This window comes from Microcaecilia unicolor, chromosome 1, assembly GCF_901765095.1.
Source record: "Microcaecilia unicolor chromosome 1, aMicUni1.1, whole genome shotgun sequence".
In the NCBI taxonomy this organism is placed as follows: Eukaryota; Metazoa; Chordata; class Amphibia; order Gymnophiona; family Siphonopidae; genus Microcaecilia; species Microcaecilia unicolor.
The window spans coordinates 179,870,585-179,887,841 of NC_044031.1; the positions used below are offsets into that span (position 1 = coordinate 179,870,585).

General features: G+C 43.3%; 1 protein-coding gene across 1 annotated transcript in view; it reads right to left on the reverse strand.

Annotated features, from left to right (window-relative positions):
• Nucleotides 1-17,257, reverse strand: part of EFHB (EF-hand domain family member B) — a 106,754-nt gene that overhangs the window by 35,290 nt on the left and 54,207 nt on the right. The window contains exon 7 of the mRNA XM_030206026.1: nucleotides 16,990-17,073. Coding sequence (XP_030061886.1) covers nucleotides 16,990-17,073 — 84 coding nt within the window. The remainder of the gene's footprint in view (nucleotides 1-16,989; nucleotides 17,074-17,257) is intronic.

The following is a 17,257-nucleotide window of genomic DNA, read 5'->3' on the forward strand; positions in this document are numbered from 1 at the left end:
AGTTCCCCCCCCCCCCCCCCCCCCCCCGCCAGCGTGCGTCAAATACAAGGCTACAAAAATATTTTTATTTTTGTAGCACCAGTGTGTACCCAGCAGTAATCGGGCATGCTGCGCAGTGCCCAGTTACCGCCGGGTTAGTGCGAGAGCCCTTACCGCCTCCTCAGTGGGCAACGGTAAGTGCTCCCCCCCGAAATGGTCATGTGGTAAGTGCTTCACTTGCCGCATGGCCATTTCCTGAAAAAGAAACCTGCCTTTTAGCCGCTGCAGTAAAAGAGGGCCTAGGCACGCGTCAAAAACACGTGCCTATGCAAGCACAGGCCCCCTTTTGTTACAGCTTTGTAAAAGTGTCCCCTAGGGAGTAATTCTATAACATGGGTGCTAACAAATTACGCATTAAAATATTTAGAATAATGGCCTTCAAGCATATATTTGTGCATATACATATTGCCATGCTCTGTGCTAATCTGTCTGCTGACGAATCGGGTATGAGACATTCTCTGCCACCTTTGACCTCGCATCTACACTGGGGTCATATGCAGAGCTTTATATAAGCAGTCACTAGGCAAAAGTTATAATCCACTGCTGGAAGACATTTGCAAATTCATTGACTTTTAAACCTGTTACCTGGGAGAGGTTTAATCTGAGACAGGTTGGAAGTAATACAAAAACAAAAATACTTGCAACCATAATTACCATAATCAAAGAGAGCAGTTTCATCTCATGGTTGAGTATAACAAGCAGCCTTTAACTCCTCAACTGCTCTCTATTTTAGTTCCAATTTAAGCAAAAGGAAAAGTAATATACTCTAGCAGGCAGTCCTACATTTAATATGTCAGGGTACCGTCCCTTTAAATCTAGAGCTGTTTAGGATCATGTGGCTAGTTCCCAATACACACATAAATTCAGAGAAAGCAAAACAAAAATAAAAAAAACATAAAACAAGCTCTCAGTGCTGTTCTTAATCAATTGGGGGGCCCACTTGGCTGCCTTGATTTCCTCTCCTCTCAGGCCGTCCTCGATCCGCTCCAATCCGGCTTTCACCCACTACACTCGACAGAAACAGCACTCTCTAAAGTCTGTAATGACTTGTTCCTTGCCAAATCCAAAGGTCACTATTCCATCCTCATCCTCCTCGACCTATCTGCCGCCTTTGACACCGTCAATCATAATTTACTTCTTGACACACTGTCCTCATTTGGGTTCCAGGGCTCCGTCCTCTCCTGGTTCTCTTCGTATCTTTCCCACCGCACCTTCAGAGTATATTCTAATGGCTCTTCTTCCACCCCCATCCCACTCTCTGTTGGGGTTCCTCAAGGTTCTGTCCTTGGACTGCTTCTTTTCTCGATCTACACCTCTTCCCTGGGCTCGCTGATCTCATCACATGGTTTCCAGTACCATCTCTATGCTGATGACACCCAGCTTTATCTCTCCACTCCCGACATCACGGTCGAAACCCAGGCCAAAGTTTTGGTCTGCCTTTCAGACATCGCTGCCTGGATGTCCAACCGGCATCTGAAACTGAACATGGCAAAGACTGAGCTCCTTGTCTTTCCACCCAAACCCTCTTCTCCTCGTCCCCCACTTTCCATCTCTGTTGACAACGCCCTCATCCTCCCCGTCGCTTCAGCCCGCAATCTCAGAGTCATCTTCGACTCCTCCCTCTCCTTCTCTGCCCATATCCAGCAGACAGCTAAGACCTGTCGCTTCTTCCTCTATAATATTAGCAAAATTCGCCCATTCCTCTCTGAACAGACCACCCGAACCCTCGTCCACTCGCTCGTCACCTCTCGTCTTGACTATTGCAACCTTCTTCTCGCTGGCCTCCCGCTTAACCATCTATCCCCCCTTCAATCTGTCCAAAATTCTGCCGCACGTCTTAGCTACCGCGTGAACCGATACTCTCATATCACCCCTCTCCTGAAGTAACTTCATTGGCTCCCGATCCGCTACCATATACAGTTCAAGCTTCTCCTTTTAACCTTCAAATGCACTCAATCTGCAGCCCCCCATTACCTCTCTACCCTCCTCTCCCCGTATGTTCCCACCTGTAACCTCCGCTCTCAGGACAAATCACTCCTATCTGTACCCTTCTCCACCACCGCTAACTTCAGACTCCGCCCCTTCTGCCTCGCATCACCATATGCCTGGAACAGCCTTCCCGAGACCATACGTCATGCGCCCTCCCTGCCCATCTTCAAGTCCTTACTCAAAGCCCATCTCTTCTCCCTTGCTTTTGGCGCATAACCACCTTCCCCACTCATGATACCTACACTGACTACATAGTTTGTTCCCCACTCATGATACCTACACTGACTACATTGTTTGTAACCTTTAGATTGTAAGCTCTTTTGAGCAGGGACGGTCCTTCCCCATGTTAAACTTGTACAGCGCTGCATAACCCTGGCAGCGCTATAGAAATGCTAAGTAGAAGAAGAAGTAGATACAATTAAGGGAGAGTTCACCAATTCTTTTAGTAGATGAAATACTTCTTATGAGAGAGCTAAAAACACAATAGGGGGGAGGCTAGGGATGGGAGGGTGGTAGGGGGGAGGGAGTATAAACAACTAATTGGGTAAGATATGTAGACATGGACCTGAGGTACACATTACCAGACAATTTAATCTTCATATGTTATTGAGTGGGTCTCCGGACTCATCTGGGAACAGTGGGCACCCGCAGGAGACTAATACCTTCAACTGTTGACAATAATTGCTAATAATAAAAAATATGGAGAATAGCTTAAGAGCAAATGTAAATGTCTGATTGATAGGCTGCACATAAGACCATAGATAAGTTCAGTTTAAGTTGAATGTTTATTGGCAAGTATTGTGGCATCAGAGCTTAAGGGAGGGAAGGGGAGGGGGAAGGGAGCAATCTTGAAAATTAGATGACAGCATGTAAAATAGAAATAACAGAAATTTTGTATACATTGGGATTTTGTGTATCCAAGATGTGATATGTATATCCTATGCATAGTCATCAATAAAAATTGTTGAATTCTAAAAAACATTTTCCCCCTCCAGCAGGGTTCACAGTTCCTGGGATTCCTAGCCTTTGGGCAGAGTTTTCAAAAGTTTAGCTATCTGGCAATCCCAAAACAGCTAACAGAGGCAAACATTTTAGCTGCAGAGGTACACAGCTTGCCTAGTTTTCTCCCCACTGCACAACAATACTCTTTTCTCTCCTTTGCTTATCATTCTCAGGCTGCTTCTTAAAAGACAAAAGAAACCTCTCTTCTCTTCTTCTGTGTATCTCTCAGCAAATTCCATCAGAAAGGGTTAACTGCTTGCTACATAGAGCCAGACTCCATCCTTCCTCCTAGCACAGCAGTAACTGTCAGAATAAATAAAACCTCTCCCCTGAAGCCTCAGAAGAGTATGTAAATATGCAAATGTAACTGACTTACATTAAATCCAATTGTTCAGGCACCTCCTCTCCTTCTGAAGGTTTCTGGGGACCTGACTGCCATTTTTAGTGGCTTCTCAGATTGCAAGCAGCCCTGGAAAACTCCCTGGTGTACCCTGAAAACATTACGCAGTCCCAAGGAAGCTCACTTTTCTCCTTCCCGCTGTCTAGTGGGCAGATGATTGAAAGCCCTGCGCTGTTCCAAACAGTGCTCTAAAAATAGCGCTGGAACAGCGCAGGGCTTTACATATATATCTCTGATCATAGGGTAAAAATGCAGGAGGATTGTACCTGAGCATGCACTAGACCTGTCAAACACAGGGGCTGGAGATCCATGGGACCACCAGACCCCAAGTACCCCCATCCTGAACCAAGCAACATGGTGGGCTGGAGGTCCAGTAGACCTCCAGTCCCCCCGACCCCTCCAACACAAGTTTGGGAGGGCTAGAGATCCGGTGGGTCTCCAGCCCCCCTTATCCCCCTAGCATCCCCTCCAATAAAGCCCTGGTGGCCCAGTGGACAGCGAGTCAAACCCCCCAGTCCCCCGACCTCCCGACACAGGTTCAGGGGGGCTGGAGATCTGGGGAGGATCTACAGCCCCCCTAACCCCCCCCCCCCCAGCATCCTTTCACATGAATGGAGCCCTGGTGGCCAGTGGACCGTGAGTCAATCCCCCCCCCCCCCCAGCGGTCTTAGTGGCCCTTCCCCACCCCTACCTTCGGTGGAGGAGGGAGGTGGCCTCCCTCCTCTTCCATTGGCGCAGCCCAGTAAATGGCGGTGCCCAGCCCTGCCCATTGCATCCTTATATGTTGTGAAGCCCCACCAGAGCAACCCAGGATGCACCGGGCAGGGCTGGGTGCTGCCATTTTCGAGGTGGCACCAATGGAAGAGGAGGGAGGCCACCCTCCCTCCTCCCCCGAAGGTAGAGGGTGAGGAAGGACCGCTGAGACCACCGGGGGGGGGGTGGGGGGGGATGATTGGTGGCCCACTGGGCTACTAGAGCTCCATTCATATGAGGGGATGCTAGGGGGGTTAGGGGCAGCCCCCCTGAACCTGTGTAGGGGGCGGGAGGACTGGTGTGTCGCTGGAGGGGGTGTTGGGTCAGGGTTCCTGCTCCTGTGGGGGGGGGAGAGCGTGGGCTGCTGCATTGGGTGGCCTGCTTGCAGGCAAATGCATGCTGGACTTTGCTCACCATTCCTCCCCAAAGGTCTGCAAATCATAACACCAGCTCCGAGCTGGCGTAGGGTTTGGCGCACTGGTCGGTGATCATTGGGGAGGAATAGGTTTAGCATGCATTTGCATGCTACTTGCACTAAGAGCTCTGTTTTGCATGCATTTGCATGCTAGGTGCATTCAGAGCCCGCTAGCACATTGTTTCACACATTTGAGGGTTCTGATCATGGGGCAGTAGCAAACGCAGGCTCTAGTATGGCGCTAACAGCCTCTAGCGCCCGCGTTTGCTTCTGATCATCGGCTCACAAGTCAGGTGCAAGAGCAGTTGTTTTCCCTCTCTCCTATCCAAAATAAAATTCTTACCTCCCCTGACGTAGAAAAGAAAAACTAAGTTTAAGCCCTGCTTCCTGGGCTTCTGCTTTATGCTGATGAGATTCCTGACCCTTCCTACTGGACAGGGTTGCCCTGACAGGAGGAACAGAGGGCCCAATGCACAAGACTACAGCACTGTAGAGAACAGCGCCAAAAAAAACACCAGATCAACAGCAAGTCAGAATTACTGACCAATGCTCAACACTAACAGCACGCAAATTATATGCACACTCCTGATGCATGCCACAAGAGCTGTGCAGTAGGCACAGCTCTTGTGCATTTGTCCAGTAACGACTGCACTCCTGCCCCCCACAAAAAAACTTGAAAGCATCTGGGGGGTAGTACAGTGGACCCCCAACCCCTTCCCAAACAAATAACCTGGTGGTCCAATGGGCCCACTAACCCCCCCCCCCCTCCCTAATTTAACACTGGCTCTGGTGGTCTAGTGTAATTGCACTCCCCCCAAGCCTCTCCACATACCTTGCCTTGTCAGAAGCAGAAGGAAGCCTATGCCTTCCTGCTCTGGGCCCACCTGCTGCAAATGGCAGCACCCCACCCCTGTTCGGTGGGAGGGGCTAAGTACCATATAGGGATTAAATTGAAAAATCCATTTTTGTTCCAATTGAAGCAGAGCCATTCTACGATTACCATTTATTCTCCATTCCAGGACTGTATCAATGGCCACACATTGTAGCGCTGAAAAATTATGCTGTTTCTCCATACGAGTCCATATGTAGTTCATATTGCTCATATAACTCATATTTTGTCAATTTTAAAAGATTTTTCATATATTTCTAAATTAGAATTTATGGTGACCATTGATGTGTGATCTTTGTATACTTCTATACCTCAGGATGAGGCACTGAAAGTGACTGCAGAGGTATGGCACTTGGTTCTGACTGAATTTTTGATCACTCTAGCCACCATTGCACTGAAGATTTTTTTTTTCTTTTTAGAAGTTAATTTTTCTTTAAAATTTGTAGAATTCTTTGTCGCCAAGGATAGCTAAGATTATCTATAAACATTGGAACATTTTATCAGCTCATGAGGTCTTTGTGCAACAGAAATGTATGGTGTCATACTCGAGACGGGCTAATCTGGCTGATGTGCTATGTGATTCCCACATTTGGACATACAGAGAGACTCTTCATACTGGACATGTAAAATGTGGTAATTGTATCAAGTGTGAGGTTATGGAAGAAACCAATAAATTGTGGGATTGTGTACAGAAAAAATGGATCTATGTGAAATGCTCCACAAATTGTATTTCTAAGGCTGTGATATATATGATCACGTGTTCTTGTGGACTTAGATATATTGGACAAATGAAGCGTATGCTAAAAACACATTTAATAGAGCATAAGAAACTTCAAACAGCCCAGAATACAGCAGCCAGACTCATCTTCGGAAACCAAAATACGAAAGTGCAAAACCCTTACGGGAGAAACTACACTGGCTACCACTCAAGGAACGCATCACTTTTAAAGTATCAACCTTAGTCCACAAAATCATTCACGGTGAAGCCCCTGCATACATGTCCGACCTAATTGACCTGCCACCCAGAAACGCTAAAAGAGCGTCCCAAACCTTCCTCAAACTCCATTTCCCTAAGTGCAAAGGCATAAAATACAAAGTACTTCACATACATGAGCACACAATTCTGGAATACACTACCACGCAGCCTGAAAATGACCTACAAACTGACCGACTTCCGCAAACTACTAAAGACTTATCTCTTTGAGAAATCTATGGCAAGGATCAAAACACATAAAGCCCATTACAATCTCATAGACACGCACCAATACACTCTCTGAACCTCTACTCCCGCGCTCTCACCACTCTTAAACCCTACCCCACAGATAAAATTGTCAGACCTCCCTGTTCCCTCGATAATGTTTTGCCCCCCTCTCAACTCACCACTGTTATATTCCACTGTTCTATCCCCTACGAATATCCTGAATTTACTCTGTTTTATATAATTCTTCACAATGTAACCCCATAATTGTACTGCAACCCATTGCACTTCACTGTTTTACAATGTATTGTAAGCCACACTGAGCCCGCAAATAGGTGGGAAAATGTGGGATACAAATGCAATAAATAATAAATAAATAAATAAACATGGAATCCAAGCAGAAAAATTATACATGCCTTTAGTAAAACACTGTGTTAATAAGGATCATACATTCAATCAATTGTGCTGCATGGTGATAGAACAATTAAGAGACAATGGTAGAAGAGATGATATTTCACGATGTTTGCATCAAAAAGAACAAAGATGGATATATCGTCTCCAGACAGTATTTCCTAATGGACTTAATGGTTAATCCGTAGGAGATGACGTCAGTTCCGGGAGGAGTAACCACTGAAGGCGTCTACTTAAGCAGTTGCCATTTTGTGTCTTCAGTTCGTGTTGTTTGGAAGGAAAATGGTCACTTTCTTTCCTTTATTTCCTCCTGATGAAGTAGTGAAACAGAGGGATTCCTGTATCTGTCGAGAAATTGCTTAAGAAGACACTTGAGAGACTTGAGAGATTGAAGATTATTCTGACCAAAGAGATTATATCTTGAATATCCGGTTTGAACAAATGAAAGTAGCTCCGTGATTTTGCTTCAGTAGCTTTCCATGGTGAAGCTAAGTACTACTTTTTGTTCCCGTGTTTATAAGATTTATATTTCAAATTAAGTCTTCCAACTGTTTATAACTAGTAGGAAGTTTGGCTATTGTTTATGCACTTAGATTAAAATTTGTCACAATTAATCCCCTATGTTTTTTACTGCAGACCTTTTTTCTCCTTTTTGGAGTTGTTTGCTCTGCAGTGTTTTCGGAGGAGGTACGAGCCAATTCAGTTGGTGTCCAATTTAAATGGTACCCTGGGCTTATGGGGCTACATTTATTTAAACTTATGACAAGTGACATTTGATACAAGTGCTTAATCCAATACCATAAATTCAGGGCATATATATCTATTAGTTTCTACATTTGTAGAATTGCAATGTAGACCCCATTTGTACCTCCTCTTGCAAATTTGAAATAGCTGGTACATTTTCCATTTTTGGTTACATTTTAACCTGACATCACTATACAGATCATATTTTAGATTGTGGTCTGATACAGAACAGCCACTAAATTCTTATTTGTTATGGATTAATTCATGCGACAAGGCAATTAAATTCAATAGGGCTTATATTAAAGAGAAGATAGTATTCATTTATGTTGAAGTATCTCAGCTCTTCTAAACCTACTGACAGAAACACCGTACAGAATTATAGCAGTTTCCATCCATGGCAATGGCCCCACTTAGGGCTCAGGCCCGCCTAACAGTAGCACACGCTTAGCAGTAGCTGGTGGGGATCCCATGCTCAGCCAGCTCAAGATTTCCCCCTGATGGTAACGAAAATGTTACTCTCCACAATAACGGCACCTGCGCATGCTCAGTTTTCAGTGCATGCCTGCTGCAGACTGCCATGATGGAAAGAAGCGTTTTCTCACCGGCTGAGATATTTTTTGGGTGGTGGTTGGGGGGGGGGGGGGGGAGTTCACTTGGTACCCACCCACTTCTTGCCTAGGCCCACCCAAAATCTGTTGTCTGGCTACGCCCCATGGAAATCTACTATTTTCACAATTTCTTTACTGCAGAATTTGTTCTTTTGATGATGATTTTTAAAGCACAATTTCAGATGTTGCATAAGAAGTTGTTGGCTTGAGGTTCTCCTACAAAAGTTATTTAAAAAGTATATAAAACAGCTTTATTTGATGACCGAGATGCCCTTCTCAAGTTAAATTCCTCACAAGAAAAAGAAATAAAACAAGATATGTATTTTCCTTTGGTTTTAAACAATATAGGCAATCATTAGAAAATATTTGAAAATAGTATCTATACACGTAGTGGCGCTTAACATGTAGGCACCCACACTTTTGCCAGCCATAGAGCCAATATAAGTGCAGGTGCCTAAATGTGGCAAGGACACACATAAATTACAGTATTCTGTAAGTTTGCTTGTAAGTGAGAGCCATGCTCTTTCTTTGTGATACCTCCCCTCATAAATACAAGAACAGTGCTTAGGCAGAATTATTGGCATTCACATACTTATGTGCACATATATGTCATTATTCTAAACATTTCTGCACATAACAGGACTATGCAATTCAGTTATCATTTGTCAAATGTTAAGGAACAGCTCGGTCTTAAAGAGAGAGGTCAAATTTGCCAATGTTACAAAGACATTGCCGCGTAGGAACCACTAGTGTGGCTTGATAAAAAAAGCCCTAAGCAAATTACTGTAAATTTAATTCTTTGATCAATTTGCAACCAATGAAGAGACTTCAGAACAGGGGTAATATGAGTATACTGAGAAATTCCTGTTAAAACCGTTGCAGGAGCATTTTGAGCAGATTGTAAAGCTTTAAGGTAATGCCAAGGTAACTCTATTAATAGACTGTTACAGTAGTTAAAACAGGGAAAAATAGCACTTTGAATGACTAACCAAAATTGGATGGATTCAAAAAATCTCTCCAATGTCTTACAAGCTTCAATTTCAAAAACATCAAGTCATTATCTCAGCTACTTGGTGTTTCATTGTTAAACCTGAATCAAGTATCACTCCCAAATCACTTATTTTATCAATCATTGGTATTTTTACATCTTCCATGATGAAAAATTGTTGAACACCAGTAGCAGAATAATCGTATAAGTACAAAATTTGAGTCTTTGACATATTAAACTTTAGGTGATTACCCTTATGCCATTGATTAATCACATTCAAATAAAAACATAATCAAAAAGAATCAGCAATTGTCTTATCGATTTTTCAAAAGAACCTGAATATCATCTGCATGATGCAGTATATCAAATCTATGACCCTTTACAATCTAAAATCCTTAACTTTGCATCCCTACATAATTAAAATGTTTGGCTAATCAATCAAGTTTTCAATAGTTTTGAGAAGATTTTATAAGTGGTCTGTTGCCTTATTTCCAGTGGGAGAGAATGCCATAATATAGGCACTTGCCTACAATGATCTGTTTCCTTATGTAGTCCTTAGCATAAAGTAAGCTAAAATGAATATCTAACTGCAATCACAATTGTCTCATGGAGATACACAAAGACACAAATGGGGGGGGGGAATTCTATAAATGGCATTCAAAAATGGGCACCAGAAAAGATCAGCATTAAACACTATTCTATAAAGGGGGTGCGCCCTTTACAGAACAGCACTTAGCACCAATTCTCTGGGCACCAGACTTACGCCTGCTGAAACCTAGTGTAAATCCTAGTGCCCAAGTTGAGCACGTTGACTCATTATTCTATAGCACTGCGTGCAACTTTTTGGAATGCCCCTGACCTGTCCATGCCTGCACCATGGTCACACCCCCTTTGGGGTTGCGTGCTATGGGATTTAAGCATCCAGTATTGTAGAATAGTGTGCATCCAGATGTGTGTGCAAATCCTAATAGGTGCCAATTAACATCAGTACTTGGTTGTTAGCATCTGATTATCGATGGTTAGCTAGTTAGCCAATTAAGTTGCACTTGCATCTCAGGAGGGTGTCCAAATCTAGACACCATATATAGAATTCGGGGGGAAATGGGCCATATGTATAGGACGCAATCCCTTCAAAATATGCGGATCACCACAGCACCCTAAGATAAGTGCTGACATTCTTTATACTTCACGCACTGCTCTTTATACTATTTGGTTGAAGAGGACGGTTATGGTGCTATGATGGTGACATGGAGGGGCATAATTGAAAGGGACGCCCAGGGTTTTGCTGAGGACGTCCTCGCAAAACATCCCGGCGAAGGGGCAGGGAAAACCATATTATCGAAACAAGATGGACGTCCATCTTTCATTTTGATAATACGGTCCACTTCCTGAAATTTAGGTCCTCCTTAGAGATGGTCGTCCCTAGACTTGGTCATTTCTGATTTTTGGCGATAATGGAAAACAAGGACGCCCACCTCAGAAACAACCAAATGTAAGCCCTTTGGTTGTGGGAGGAGCCAGCATTCATAGTGCACTGGTCCCCCTCACATGCCAGGACACCAACCGGCACCCTAGGGGGCACTGCAGTGGACTTCACAAATTGCTCCCAGGTACATAGCTCCCTTACCTTGTGTGCTGAGCCCCCCCAAAACTCACTTACCCACAACTATACACCACTACCATAGCCCTCACGGGTGAAGGGGGCACCTAGATGTGGGTACAGTGGGTTTCTGGTGGGTTTTGGAGGGCTCACATTTACCACCACGTGTAACCAGTAGGGGGGGATGGGCCTGGGTCCGCCTGCCTGAAGTGCACTGCACCACTAAAACTGCTCCAGGGACCTGCATACTGCTGCGATGGACTGAGTATGACATTTGAGGCTGACATAGAGTCTGGCACAAATATTTTTAAAGAATTTTTTTGAGGGTGGGAGGGGTTAGTGACCACTTGGGGAGTAAGGGGAGGTCATCCCCGATTTCCTCCGGTGGTCATCTGGTCAGTTCAGGCACCATTTTGTGGCTTGGTCGTAAGAAAAACAGGGTCAGGTAAAGTCATCCAAGTGCTCGTCAAGGATGCCCTTTTTTTTCCATTATAGGTCAAGGACGCCCATGTGTTAGGCACACCCAAGTCCCTGCCTTCGCTACACCTCTGAGACGCCCCTGTGAACTTTGGTCATCCCCACGACAGAAAGCAGTTGGAGACACCCAAAATCAGCTTTCAGTTATGCCGATTTGGGCGACCCTGTGAGAAGGATGCCCATCTTCCTATTTGTGTCAAAAGATGGGCATCTTTCTCTTTCGAAAATAAGCCTGATGGTGTCATTACAGTCACATGAGACCTAGGTCTGGGTAATGCGCTATAAAAACTGAGCACCCTTTTACACTTTATATAATTTATTATTTTTTGGACATTTAGTTTATTTACTTATTTTTATATTTTCATATTTCTTTAGTTCCATTTTTTATTCTTTATCATTGAGGTTTCTGGAGTACTTGTAGTCTTATTTTCATAGAAACCATTCATAGAATTAACTCAGTATTTGTTTAAGATTAAATTTTAACTGTCAGACTAATGTTTGGAGATCCCTTCCTTATGGTTTCTACTCCCTCCAGGGTTTCCATTCTATTGGTTATCTTTGTGTCATCCACAAAAAAGCAAATTTTTCCTTCTAACCTTTCAGCAATGTCTCGCACAATATATTAAACAAAATCGACCCCAGCACAAACCCCTCAGGCACTCACTACTCAAACTTTCTTTCCTCCAAGCGGATTCCATTTACCACCACCCTCTGCTGCCTGTCGGTCAACAGTTTCCAATCCAGCTCACTACTTCGGGTCCTAAATTCAACCCTCTCAGCTTATTCATGAGTCTTCTATGAAGAACCATATCAAAGGCTTTGCTGAAATCCAAGTAGATTACATCTATCGCATGTCCTTCATCCAGTTCTTTGGTTACCCAGTCAAAGAAATCAATCAGATTTGTTTGGCAGGGTTTTCCTTTGGTAAAAGCCATATTGCCTTGGATCTTGTAACCCGTTGGCTTCTAGAAAGTCCACTATCCTTTTCTTTAGCAGCAATTCCATTATTTTTCCTATCACCAATGTGAGGCTTACCGCATTGGTCTATTCATCATCATTCTTAATTCTGTTATCACCATCATCACAACTATTTCAATGCTATAAAAGCTGCAAATTCCCAATTGTGCTGGGTCTAATAATTTATAATCTGGCAAGTGGATAATCTGAGCCACAGCAACTTCCACTGTCTTTGCTAACATGAGAATATTTGCTACTGGGTGATAATTCATACATTGTTTCAAATCTATCCTTTCACCCTTCAGTAATGGTATTAAAATAATTTGCCCCAACTGGTCTGGGTAACATCCATCTCGTAAAGATAAAATTATCCATTCTACAAGTCAAATCAATACAGAATCAAGCATACATTTCAATGATCATCCCAGGTAAACTTTAGCAAACTTCAGTAATTTAACATTATGTAATTTGACAAAAGAGAAAGAAGACCAAGAAAAATACGCCCAGGGTCCTACCACCATCCCTTAAGGATAAATTGTCATCTATCTGTTCTGTGCTGGTCTGACATGGTTGCAAATTGCCTTGAAAGACCATGTTTACATTTAACTCATAAGAACTGCTATATTGTGTCAGACAAAAGATCCATAAGGGTCATGTATGTAGTGTGCTACAAATGCGAGCATTGTCCATCTGGTGTGTCCCAACTGGAAAAAAGTTTGAGAACCACTGCCTTAGAGTCCTAATGTCATTTAGAACACAAAACAACATGCAGATCTTTCCAAATTCATACCCAGATGAACAACTAAAAATCCTTACTCATTGGCCTTCAATCTCACTTATTGTAGTGGTGAATCTCACTCTTAGGGAACAAGCCATCCTTGGTGTCTCTGCATTTAGGCACCTGCACTCAAGCCAGCCATAGAGCTGACATAAGTGTAAACACTTAAATGCAGCAGGTACCCATATTACACAGATAAGTAGGAGCCTCGCATGTGCTCCTCCCCTGTGTACACCTCTTTACAAATATATGGTATTTAAGCGGATATTTGCAGAGTAGCACTTAGGTAAAACGTTTGCATTTACACATGTATGCCATTATTCTAAACATTTATACGCATAAATGTGGGCACTTAGGTTACAGAATTGCTGTTATAGAGGACAATTCTACAACAGGGCACCTGTAGGAGCCTATTCTATAAAGGAACACAGGCACTTACTTTCCTTTATAAAATACTAGTCTAACCAGATGTATACGTACTTAGCAGCTGGGTGTAAGCACTTATGCCAGCCATAGAGCTAGTATAATAGGAAACACCTAAATGCCACAGATACATGCATAATTTATGGTATTCTATAAGTTATACACTTAAGTATGAGTCCCACCCATGCTGCATCCAAGCTTCAACCATGTATACCCTCCCCCTTAGGCAGAAGTTTGGCAGTTATGTGCCACAGAGCACACATACATATGTATATGCCATTATTCTAAACATTATGTTAGCCCTTATTTTGCAGATTTACCACAACAGTGGTATTTTGGGAGGCAGTGGCACAGCTCTGATGCACATAAGAGCCTTCTATCTTCCAGGTATACCACTGCTGCCCCCTCCACCTCCTCCATACTGACTTCAAACTTAACAGAAGAATGAACATCCTCGGAGGCAGTGTATTATTATGGATTAAGAGCTGGTTAAAAGATAGGAAGCAGACAGTAGGGTTGAATGGTCATTATTCTTGATGGAGAAGGGTAGTTAGTGGGGTCCCTCAGGGGTCTGTACTGGGACCGTTGCTTTTTAACATATTTATAAATGACCTTGAGATGGGAGTAACTAGTGAGGTAATTAAATTCGCAGATGACACAAAGTTATCCAGGGTCGTCTCGTCACGGGAGGAGTGTGAAAGATTACAAGAGGACCTCGTGAGACTGGGGGATTGGGCGTCCAAATGGCAGATGAAGTTCAACGTTGACAAGTGCAAAGTGATGCACGTGGGAAGGAGGAACCCGAATTATGGCTATGTCATGCAAGGTTCCGCTTTAGGAGTTACGGACCGAGAAAGGGATCTAGGAGTCATCATGGATAGGACGTTGAAATCTTCCGCTCAATGTGATGCGGCGGCTAAGAAGGCGAACAGAATGTTGAGTATTATTAGAAAAGGGATGGAAAACAAAAATGAGGATGTTATAATGCCATTATATCGCTCCATGGTGCGACCGCACCTGGAGTATTGTGTTCAGTTCTGGTCGCCTCATCTCAAAAAAGATATAAAGGAATTGGAGAAGGTGCAGAGAAGGGCAACGAAAATGATAAAAGGGATGGGACGACTACCTTATGAGGAGAGGTTAAGAAGGCTAGGACTCTTTAGCCTGGAAAAAAGGCGGCTGAGGGGTGATATGATAGAGGTCTACAAAATAATGAGTGGGGTAGAGCGGACGGATGTGAAGCATTTGTTTACGCTTTCTAACAATAATAGAACCAGGGGACACAAGATGAAATTAGAATGTGGTAGGTTTAAAACAAATTGGAGAAAGTTTTTCTTTACTCAGCGCGTGGTTAGACTCTGGAACTCATTGCCGGAGAAGGTAGTGATGGCAGCTGGCCTTGCTGAGTTTAAAGGGGGTCTGGACAGATTCCTGAAGGAAAAGTCCATTGATCGTTATTAAATTTTGGGGTTTTGCCAGGTTCTTGGGGCCTGGATTGGCCGCTGTTGGAGACGAAGTGCTGGGCTTGATGAACCTTTGGTCTTTTCCCAGTGTGGCAGTGCTTATGTACTTATGTACTCTCTGAGGCAGACTTCATGCCGCGGGGGTGGGGGCAGAACGCAGCAGTGCTTCAACATGGGCCTATGTAGCATTTAATCCTCTTTAAGCTCAAAGCCAGTGCAGGAGGAGCTAGAGGGGGAAGCAGTGGCAGGGAAGTGGGATGAAAGGGGAGATGGCTGGACATTGGATGGGGTTAGAGAAGCAGATATGTTGATAAGCTTGGAAGGTGGGATAGAAAGGGGGAAGGGGACATGCTAGTCATGGGGATGGGAAAGGGAGATGGCTACAGAGAGGGGGAGGTAAAGAGAAGAAGGGGCTATGCTGACCATGGAAGGAGATAGAGAGGGAAGGGAAGAGAAGATGCTGACCATGGAAGAGGTAGAGAGGGAAAGGGAAGATGTTGGCCAGGGGGAGATGCTGGATACCTGGGGACCGTAGGGAGGGAGAGGGAAATGCTGAACTATGGGGGAGATGGTAATGCCTTGAACCACTCCTATTGGGGGGAGGACCCAGATGAAAGTTCACCAAGGGCATCCAGTACCCTTGGGCCAGCCCTGTGTATGGCAAATAGTAAAGCATTATCTATTAACACATTATAGAGATCATGTTAGAGGCATCCATACATGAAAATAGTGGCATTTACATGTATACACTGCACACACACATAAATGGCTAAAGTCTCTATTTCGACATATAGTTGGTCCAAGATGCAAATATTTCAAGGAATTATGCTTGGGGTGTGCCAAAACATTGTACATGTTGTTCCCATTTTACAATGGCAATACATGTATATTTTTAAAACTTTTATCATTGGCTTTTGCACCTGCTCTGAGGCACTTGAAAATACCAGCTGTCTACTCATTTGGATCTGGGGCATCACTAGTGATTGAAGGGAAAATTGTGCTAGCTTCTGCAGTGTCCAATACCACCTCAAACATTCATTAAAATTTATTGGCTCCTTTTGTACATGTAGCTTTGTAAAACCTAAGACCAAAACCAAAGGGTGGGAATGACCAGGGAGATGACAAAGGAAATGCTGTTCAAGTCTTTATTACAGGAATCCACAACCAGGATTTTAGACAACCATTCGCAAATGCAAGAATTCTACACGGTGTCATGCTTCGGAATGTGTCTTCATCAGGAGTCCACATGATCAACAATGAGTCAAATAAATAGCAGTCAGTGAAACAAACACGGAGTCTAAAATTTAGTGCCGGGCAATGCCAAAGCAACTCAGGGAAACAAAATGTCAACAATAGTATGTTGCAAGATCAGCATTTATATGTATAGTTAACAGCACATACAAGTGAAAACTTCCAAGTTATGCCCCTCTGTTTCTGAACATGCTTTACATGCTAAAAAACACATGTGTATTAGCAGGCCTCCTTATATGTATCTTACAAAAGGCTCTAAATTAAGCAAACGTTTTGTAAAATACCGAGGGACATGTATTCCAATTTCTACCCTGCTGTTCTATGTAAAATGGGGCTTTCAATTTTTTCATTAAACTTTATAGCATTGTCTATAATTTGTAGCTATAAGCTATAAAGTTTTACTTCAGGTATACTGCATTATTTCCCATCCCCCATCTCTCTTTTTCCTATCAACCACATGAAGGAATTTCTGGCTGGTCACATGCTCTGATGGGGTCTCCAAATTGCGCAGCCTAGTACAGCATCATCACAACATGATTATTTTCTCATTCCAATGACATAAAAATATTAAATATTCATAGAAATTATTCTTTCATCAACTTACGGATCAAGAATTTTTCCAATCTGAGGTTGAGATCTTTCTCTGAAATCATCAACTCTTTTGGGTACCAACTGTGCTGCCTTTTTCCTGTAAATAAGAAGTACTTCAGCAATATACTACTTTAATGAGCACTGCACTGTATTATTTGATTTGATTAATTTAATATGCTCCTTACCACTAACATATTAAAGTGGTTCACACATAAATATCAATACAAAGAAAACATGTAATAACATGCAATATGAAACTCTAAGAGCTATATCTACAAAAA